The 9826-nt window shown below is 35.7% G+C and overlaps 1 protein-coding gene across 2 annotated transcripts; it reads right to left on the bottom strand.

Annotated features, from left to right (window-relative positions):
• Window positions 1-1809: 1809 nt before the first annotated feature.
• Window positions 1810-9370, bottom strand: LOC102613363 (uncharacterized). 2 transcript variants are annotated; one of them, XM_025097562.2, is made up of 16 exons: window positions 9014-9370; window positions 8749-8934; window positions 8321-8518; window positions 7408-7816; window positions 7047-7165; window positions 6863-6940; window positions 6200-6340; window positions 5778-5822; window positions 5502-5668; window positions 5296-5374; window positions 5135-5214; window positions 4354-4483; window positions 3651-3783; window positions 3249-3415; window positions 2544-2737; window positions 1810-2422 (listed from the first exon to the last, which is right to left on the bottom strand). In XM_025097562.2, exons 1-16 carry the CDS (start codon window positions 9131-9133, stop codon window positions 2215-2217), a joined length of 2454 nt encoding a protein of 817 aa, XP_024953330.1. In that variant the 5' UTR covers window positions 9134-9370; the 3' UTR covers window positions 1810-2214. The 2 variants fall into 2 exon arrangements, with proteins under 2 accessions (XP_024953330.1, XP_006474199.1); XM_006474136.4 differs by having other exon boundaries at window positions 1810-2420; window positions 2539-2737; window positions 9014-9369.
• Between the last annotated feature and the right edge of the window lie 456 nt (window positions 9371-9826).

The following is a 9826-nucleotide window of genomic DNA, read 5'->3' as shown; positions in this document are numbered from 1 at the left end:
GATGCTGCAATATGACTTTTATTTATACATACATTACATTGTGCAAATAACACGTGGCCGTTGATGAACAGGTAGTCTTGCCTTTGCGTAATTATAGTGTGGGTCGGCAAATATATATATATATATATATATATATATATATGGATGCTTCAAAATGATGAACAAAACTACGTATTATATCGGGTCACATAATGTGTGTTAGTTGAACAGTATGAGACACTTTTAAAAAAATAAAATCCTATTTATTTAAGTATTAATAATTAATTAAAAAGTGCTTTCTTTTATAATTAATTAATGGGTTGAAGTTTGTTTTAACTTATAAAATAGACTTTTTGAGGGAACTGGTAGTGCAACGACAATGACAAAGGCGTGGCATTTCCAGAAGGCCTAGCATATTAAAAAACAAAATTTAAAAAGGAAGAAGAAGAAGATTACATAATTAAGAATAGTTAATTGTACTGATAAGTTTTGTAACTACTGCACTATGTTTTAGGAAATTTGGGTTTTCGTAAGTTGATTGGAATAAATTAAAGATGTTTGCATAATCTAAAGCTTTTTTTTTTTAAATTTAAAAAAAAAATTGGAATTTTTAATAAGAAAAAAAATCATGGAATGTTTTAGAAGCAGAGCACTTGCAGAAGCATGAATTGGAGGTAGGTAGCTCCTTACCGACTCCCTTATGTTTTAGGCAGATGCCAATGAAATTTAGCGCCATTGCATATTAGGTTTAAGAACTGAGATTCTATTTTGGACAGCTTTCTAGCTGAGCAATAATTTAATCAGGTAACCAGTAGTTACTAAAAATTTATTAAGAGATATATTTTCATCACTCTATTGAGACCTTTTTTTTTAAATAATAATATTATTGTTGAGTCTTTATTTATCAGTGAAACTCTAAAAAGTTTCAGAATGGATATCTTGGTTAGTAGAGCTTTTTATGGTGGATTTAATTAGAAGAACAATAAATTTAATTTTGGGTAAAATGAGAGGGTTAAAGGCTTTTTTTTTATAAAAAAAGTCTTTTTAATACTCTTAGAGCAGTTTAGCTAACAGTTATGGGAATGGTGATAATATTTTATCTCGTCTGATATCGAAGTCAAAACTTCTGACCTACGAACTCTCGTGCTAAAATGAGATCTAAATATAATTCTCTTCAGGACCACTAGGCAACAAACAAGAAGTACACGTACAAGAGGGGGAAGTGTTGACTTTCATAATAAGAACAGAAAGGCTATCCTCTTCCTGTGGTGATATTAAATATAAAATAAACCTAATTTAAGCTAATCACGCTAGGAGATAGAATTGATAATATTTGAACAGGCATGCATTTGGGCAAATACAACAGGGCTGCAGCAGATGGGCGGTTAATATAATGCAGGGTAAACCACTCTCTCTTTGACCACAAAATGTTAATGGTTTTTTTTTTAAAGTTGAATGCAACAGATTCGATTGCAAAGTAATAGTTTATCATGCACGCACAGCAGCATACTATCAGGACTGTTGTTGTGTTTGGTTTTCAATAAATCTACCTCTTTCTGGACAACTAGCAAGGTTTCGTTTTGTTTATGCAAAAGTCTGTTTTTGGATTATAACATGAGAGTGCGAAGCAAGCTAATAATCATCAGTTGAATGGAATGGTTTTTGCATAGAAATAGAGCTCTAGGGCCTAGGTCGGGTCAACTTGCGGATTGGTGCCCTTAGAACAATATTTCAATTCTCTATGGGAGTTGAGACATGCATGGCTCTTGTGCAAGGCAACGCACTTTGAGCCTGCTTTACAAAAAATTCAATGTAATTCAGAAAGTATCCAATACAAAGATGAATCTACGTCCCCTTCAGAAGCAACTTTGTCAATAAGTTTCAAGAGTTGGTACAAAGCTTTTTCGCACATACTATTGCAAGATACTAAAGCGTAAATACAAAATTTTTCCTTAGCGAATAGACCTACCTCCTGAACATTGTAAGTGGAAGAAAATGATCCCTACCAAAATTTCAGAAGCCATAATGCAGGCTCTCTTTGATTTGAATACAGCTGCCATCTCAAAATCGCCAATTTGAGATCAAATGCATCTAGTTTTTCCCTTTTAGGGCCTGATAACTCGGTGGTTGCAATCAAACCATGCAGCTTCTTTGTCTTCTTACATGTGTTGAATGAATAGTGGGTCTCCTGGCGCGTCACGCAGGATTAGCATAAAGAACATTTGTGTTTAATTCTCACTCCAGAGCAGCAGTCCTCTTCTCCAACAATGACTCCAAAAATGCCGAACACAATTTGGTTAGAGGAGGAAGGTTATGAGATGATCCACTGAATATGGTCTCCCAAGGTTTCTCAGATGGGACAGATGGGGCCCATAAGTCCTGGTTTCTCTTCAGCTTAAACTCTGGTAGTTCACCGTAAATAGATGCGTAGCCAAATTGCCCTGTTACGAAAATAAAAGAAATAAAAACATAAGAAACAGAAAAGGGAAGAGAACAAAGACCAATTCAAGGAGCTTAAAGTTTATTACGTGTAAAATAAAGTACAACAGAAAGACGTACCTTTTTCTTCATGTGTCAGACGATCCCCCCAGTGGATTTTGCTAAGCTCATGTACTTCTTTGCCATATGGGTCAAAGAGGACATACTCATGATCCCCATTTACGTATGCAAGCAATGTTTGAGGTGCTTTTCCATCTGAGATATTCTCGTATGTAAATGATGGGTTAGCTTTAAGAAAAGCAAGGGCCCCTCCCTTGGCCTGTAATAAAAGAGTAAATGAAAAGATTAAAACATCATTCCGCTTAGGTCAACATAATCATGAGTTATCTGTGCATCCACACTTCTGCACATGTTATTTTCTTCATCTATTAATCAGGTTTTTTTTTTTTTGCTTTAAGCAAATATACAAGAATGGAAGAGGCTCATCTGGAACTTTACAATTTTATTGCAGGATATTAAACTCCACTCGGCTTGCATAAAAGAGCCACATATGGCTGCTTGCTTAAATGATTATAGAGAACATCACAAGTTTGCTCATTCTTCTCTTCTTCATATTCATTTCCATCATGCATTTGTCGCCAATTAACTTATCAATATATTGGTACACTTTAAAGATACACTCAGTACATCTCACAAAAGACTATCAGGAAAATAAAACATTAAAATGCAATGCAATCGTTTATGTTAAATGATATATGATCAATTTTATTAGAAGGAGAAATTGACTTTAGTTGATTCCAAAAATATCAGGGGCTAGAGACGTGTCATACCTTCCTGGCAGACCAGCTTGCCACTGGAACAGGATCCACTGCATTGAAAAGTAAGATTACCCCATCTCTTCCTTGAAATGTTGTTCCGTTGGCCTCCTTGCAATTAGACGATTCAGGAAGAAGCGCAAGGGCTGCAAAAGATGACATATCTACTGCACAGGCTACAGCTGCACAATATTTTACATAACACTAAGTCAAATACCTTGAAAGCATAGCATCAAATTTGAACCATGACACTTAAGAATGGTCTACGAGCAAAAGGAAGGAATTTTCATTTAAGAATACAGTCAAACACACTTTTAATCTAGTATATGGATCTCTATTTTTAATCGATAATATTAAGAACAGCACCATAACAACACCCACAAGATTGGAGAGAAAGGGGGGGATGAGCGGTTTCACCTTCTACATGAAGCAAGTATGACCAAGATATAGACAGTTTTGACATATTCCAAACAGAGAGTTGTGGTTTTGAACCCCAAGATGTAGCCACAAGATACTCTGAACTTCCAACAAATGACATGTTCATAATTGGCTGTAAGATTGAATAAAATAGTCAAGTTATGAAATTAACAATGCAAATAAGAAAGAGAAGAAAAAGGAAAAAAAAACAATTCATTCATTATTGCAGTAGCCATGGTGGAAAGCCACATTATGTTACCTAATATGCAGGTACTCAAGTGGTTCTTATTCCATAGTCCCTTTGTGCTATTAACTTAGAAGCTATTAGTTTATGCACTTTGAAGTTGTAATTTTTGTATTCCTTTATTTTTAATCTCACTTAATAGTTTTGTGCACAATATTTAGGTCGTGCTCCATCACACAGTTCCATAGAACCAGATAAGGAAATCAGAAGCAACCTGCTGTTATTAAATTTTCAGCATCCGACTACTAGCATGACTCCATCAACCCACTTTGTCTCCAAGGGGTTAACCTAGTTAGATCTCTTGCAATAGAACTAGATGTCTACAAACCGAATTCTCTTCATTCCGACTTTGACCAGGGTAATAAACTTGTGTTTATGCTTCAGAAAGGGGTAGGGTAGGCTATGAAGTAATTAAAAAATTAGAAAAGGAAAAGAGATGGGCTCGATTTAAAAAATCACCATGAGAGTCTCTCCAATTACAGCAACAAGAACATTCCTATCAGGGTCCCATAATGTAATTACAGTTTCTGCTGCAACAGCGAGAACAGAACCATCGGCAGAAAATGCGGCTGCTGTCATCGCCTTTTTTCTACAAGGTGAAATTAAATTAATCAGAATGACCAAAAGCCGCAAGTGTCAATCCCCAAGTTACAGGCATCATGCAAAATAAAATTTAGATAAACATGTTAATATTGTGGTATTCCATTTTGAAGAGCTCCCTTTTTCATGTTAAATTTTAGCACAATTCAAGCAGGTTCCGTAGGAGCATTTCATCAAAATTGAAGGGAAAAAATCTTAGCACAATTCAAAATGACCATAATTCTCAACTTACCACAAAAGATACTAAGAAAGATGACATTCTCAAGCCAATTTGAAGGGTACTCCCCCCCCCCCCCCCCCCCCCAAAAAAAAAGCAATTCATACATAGAAATGTTTTCCTTCTACTTTTATTTTTAAATTCATTTTTTCTGGTTATTTTTAAGTACCATATTGTCTGTCTCTTAGCAGACTATTTACAATTTTTTTTGGTGCAAACTAACGCGGCATAACATGATTGATTGAATTAAAATATAAAATAATATTAATAAATAATGTGAATAAAATTCAGCCAATTATGCTATGCCACATCAGTTTGTACAAAAATTTTGTACCTGTATCATTACCTAATGTTGAAAATCAATTTTCTGACAAGGAAAGTATACCAACAACCACTGCAAAAGAAAATAAAGCAAAATCATACTTATATGAGCCAACAGCATGGCAACTCCAGCCAGAACTCTGGAGATCTTTCTGCTGCAATTCATCATTGCAAATCCAAACCTGACACATCAGAAAAATAACTGAGTAAACTATCTGAGAAAATAAGGAACTCAAGACTAAAATTCCAGCCACCAAGATCACCTTGAAGTCCCCACCATAAGAAGAGCTAACAGCTGCACGACGATTAGGATGAAAAGCAACTGCAGAAATGCCTGCATCCCTATACAACAACAAATTAGATTAATCATCGCTGCCAGACACAAAGGTTAAAAAACATGCTATAACTACCTACAGAACATTTCAAATATTTCTCATTGAGTTCCTCAGTAATTAAGCAAGGGCCACACCTGTGAGGTTCGTAAACAATTGTAGACAGCGTGAATTCTTTATTTTGAGTCTCAGATACCCAGAATTTAAGACAAACAAGGCTTCCTATGCCCTCCTCAGCAAGCTTTATATCTACGGTACTCATCAAAGAACCATCTTGGGAGAGAGCAACTAAAGTTACTACTACCTGTAAACATCATGAAGAAATCAACTATAGTTTATTTGATAATATTTCAGTAATTGAATGTTATAAGATACAAATAAATACAATAACAATAAGATTAAAAATGAACTACCGTGACATCATCTCCAGGTTGATGGTTTCTCTCACAAACTTGAACCTGAAATGGGACATCCAGAAGCTTCACTAACTAGCATTTGATAGACAGAATCATTATGTATGGTAAATTTAAGTCCTAATTAAGTATATTTTTGTGAATGCTAAATGCTGTAATCAAGATGGTTCCACAATGCATTTGATTGCATAAAAGTTAAAAACAAAACCCCAGGAAAAATCAACCTATTCCCAATTACTAGCAAATGAAAATATCCATACCAATAACCAAAGCAGAGAAGCCATCCCCAAAACAAGCACCATGAATAGTTTTCTTAACTATAAACATATTAAATATTGGACAAAAGCCCCCAAAGCATAAAGTACAGGATGTCGTTGTGAAATTATTAAATTACATATCAAGTAACAACTTCAAATGCCCACCTCAGAAATCCCACGATCATCAAGCAGACTGTAAAACTGGATGCAATAATTCTCTGCCCGCAAGGCAACCAACCCACCATCATGATTGAAGGCAATGTCACGACATAAGCCTTTATACTCCTCAGGCAATGGACAAGGAAGCTGAAAAATGCAGAATATAATTGTTTAGAAAGCAAGAGGTTTTATTTTCTATGTCAAACAGAAAAATAAAACATGAATACACATTGCAAGAAAAGCACAAGCGGAAAGCATTGAAAGCTGTAGAAAAATGAAAGTTGCATTTTCACAGCATAACTACATATAATATGTTTTAGAACGTAGCATAAACAAAACATTACTATATGTACGGAGTTCATGAATCACTGCTGAGACTGAACCGGTAATACTCCTAGAAAGTTGTTATAAGGCTTGACTCATCGGCAGGCAGTCACAGATCAACTCAAGCAAAAAGATATTTGGTAGAAATTCTCATCAAACATATGCCTCACAGGCCAAGGCTGGCAGTCAACAATGTGCTTTCAGCACGTTGTTGTGCATGAGCCACGAGGATGTCAAAAATTTCATTATGAATCAGCCTAAACCAACATAATTTTAAATCATCTCAAGATGTTAAAACTAAAGAGATATTTTTTCAAGCATATCTTCAACAAGCTCAGAACAAACCTTAATCCCTGAAATGGACCTTAGTCTCTCCATTGAAGGCATCTTTAGCAGATGAACCTGATTATCTGCACATGATATCTGAAGAACCTTATGTTAGTAAAAATTTGATAAATTTTAGGTTCTGTACAACAGAGAAAAATGAATGAAACACATTTTCAAGTTCTTGCACACAAATGCTACTTACAGAGGACAGAGAAGGATCTGGAGATTCTGTAAAATATAGAAGTGGAGACCCAATTCGAGGCAAAAATTTCTTCTTCCCTGTGTCAAGCTGCCAGACCACAAGAACTCCTTCCTTTCCACCTAAATGCTAACAGAACTTGAGAGTCATAAAAAAAGGAAAAATACTTGAAACACAAATAAATGAACCTTTTTGTTTTGCAACATATATAATATATATTAGTTTTGCAACTATCTAATATATACGCTGGTCTACACAATTACTGTTGAGCTAGCATATTATGCAATTACGCTGCACAGAAGGCAAGGCCAACTTCATCTCAAAAAGATAAGCTTTATGTTTTAATAGTAACTGTTTCTTTTACCTGAATACAAATATGCTCCATCAGAAGAAAAAATGAGAACACTGACTTCAGAAGGGTGCCAATGCCATGTAGTGCATAAATCTGCATCATCATTGTCCCTCACCCCAGGCCTTTCTTCCTCATTATTCATCAAATTTAAATTCATTTTTTTGTCATTTGTAGCAAATGTTCTATCACCAAATCCTCTCCAGATTAAAATTCTTCCTGTCACATCACCTGCGGCTACAATTCTTTGAGTTGGATGGAAGGCAAGGACTGTCAACTTCTTTGTATGATGTAGGGTTATCTTCCTCATCACCACACGCTCGGCTTCTACATCAGGAACCTTCCATATTAAAAGCTTGCGCTGTTTCCGGATGCCAAAATATTTTCCTGATGAACTAATGGTTATGACCTGAGGTTCTTTCATCTGCCGTAGAAGGATGAAAACATATCAACTCTAACTCTTGGAAAAAGTTTGCATAATATGTACATACAAAATACCACTAGCAATCACTTCAACTAACATTCATAATAGTAGGTCAGTTAAGGTTGGCAATTCCTTCTTCACAAGGTTTCAGCAAATTTCATCTCATCTGGACCACCATGACCTTTCAAACAATATATTTTTCCTTTCTGAAAATAAAAATTCCATCAACACTATTATATTATCGACACAGTTAATATTCACGTCAACTTCCCAAGTTTATTATTGCTTAATCTCTTTTACAAACTTTAACTAACACCAAGGGAAATATCTGGAAGTTGAAGTTAGGCACCCCTAATGAAGGAACACTAATGCAAGTAGAGTTATTTTGTGATAACAAATTAGCCCATATAATATAAACAGATCTAACCACATATCTAGTAGTGTTGTAATAACTATAACTCATGAACAAGAATATTATAAAGAACTTTCAACAACAATTTGCACCTCAGCCAAAGTTACTCCACCAGCAAGACGAGACTCGGTCAAGTTACACTTGCAGATTCGTCCGTTCATAGTATTGGGCCTGGGCTCCTTTTTATGGGATTTTGTTGTTTCCCTTGTATCTTCAACAGACAAATAAGCAAAAAGTTTAGGTGGCTTCTCGTCGCTCTGAGCTGGTTGGCGTAATAAAGACGGAATCACCTGATAATCAAAACAATAACAATAATCAGCACTCACTTGAAATAACATTAGGGATGCTTTATAGAATAATTTCATAGAAAATATTTTCAGCAAAAGCACTCCAAAGCAGTTTCTAGATGGAAAAAAAAAAAACCGGGGCTATCGAGTGCTTCTCGAAAAAGCAGATTTTGTTACTTCAAACAAAAAATTTGACAATTCAATAGACTGCCAAATCCCCCCTCCCCGCTTACCATAGAGAAAATCGAAAATTTAACATCAATGGTCTTCAACAACTCTGGCACCGAAAAATCCCAATATTTAATCGTCCCATCGAGCGAAGCAGTCCAACAATAAGAAAGTATCTTAGTCGCAGGAGTCGACGCCGGTACCACTATCACCGTCGTCACAGGCGCCTTGTGACCCTCTAGTGACGAAATCTAACCCCAAAAATAAAAATTTACAATAAGAACTAGTCCTTGAAAACAATTATATCAACAAATAACGAAATTAAAGTACTTGTAAGCCGGTGGATGTGCTGAAGATAGAGACGGTATTGCTAGTGCAGACGAGAAGTCGCTTGACGTCGTTGGAGAATGCGGGAGGTGACGACACGTAGCTTCTGCCTCCTCTAATCATTTTAGAATTGACCGCCGGATACTCAGCGGTTCTGCAAAGGCCTGAGCTTCGAGCGACTGCAAAGATGAAACTCCGGCTTCTAGGTTTTCTTTCAATTAGAATATGTATTTTAATTGCTTTTAATTTAGAGATTATAAATTTGTTTTGGATACTTTGATGGCTCGAAGCTCGGAACGGGACTACTACTAGGGTTTTAGAGCTGACAACAAATAGGGTTTTCCTTGGAGAGAAGAGGGAAGAAATTCAACGAGTTCAACGGCGTCGTCTCGCATGTAGGATAATTTTGGAGTATTTATCATCTAGATCCCTAAACTTTTACATTTTTTTATGTGCTGACTTAACTTTTTAAGTATTCTCAATATGACCAAATCTATATTATTTTCATCAAGTAAAAGTTTGTCTTATTGAACATTTAGACCTCCAATGGAGAGCATGTACATTATTATTATTATTATTTTTTCAGTTTGTTCTGTCTGTCATGATCAACATCGTGCTTACGGCGCTAGTAAATGAGCTGGTAAATGATTCAAACTCAATAGGATGTAGGCATGGGCTCCAATTGTGTGGCCCGTTTAATTAGATGCGTACAATAACTCCATTAGGCCCATTCTGAAGGAGCAAAGTCTTAATCAAACCGAAAGCAAAAAGATTTCAATTCAATGTCATGTATAGTCAGTGGACACAGAAGTTGAC

Source organism: Citrus sinensis, chromosome 9, assembly GCF_022201045.2.
Source record: "Citrus sinensis cultivar Valencia sweet orange chromosome 9, DVS_A1.0, whole genome shotgun sequence".
In the NCBI taxonomy this organism is placed as follows: domain Eukaryota; kingdom Viridiplantae; phylum Streptophyta; class Magnoliopsida; order Sapindales; family Rutaceae; genus Citrus; species Citrus sinensis.
The sequence above is the reverse complement of the archived record's forward strand: the minus strand, read 5'-3'. Positions and strand labels throughout refer to the sequence as shown.

Excerpts from the sequence above, each read along its gene's own strand:
- LOC102613363 (XM_006474136.4), bottom strand. The coding sequence starts at position 9,133 with ATGATTAGAGGAGGCAGAAGCTACGTGTCGTCACCTCCCGCATTCTCC. Across the intron at positions 6,341-6,862 it reads GGTCCATTTCAGGGATTAAG|CTTCCTTGTCCATTGCCTGA; the intron begins GTTTGTTCTGAG and ends TGCATTTTTCAG. Across the intron at positions 5,375-5,501 it reads ATTGTTTACGAACCTCACAG|GGATGCAGGCATTTCTGCAG; the intron begins GTGTGGCCCTTG and ends GTTGTTGTATAG.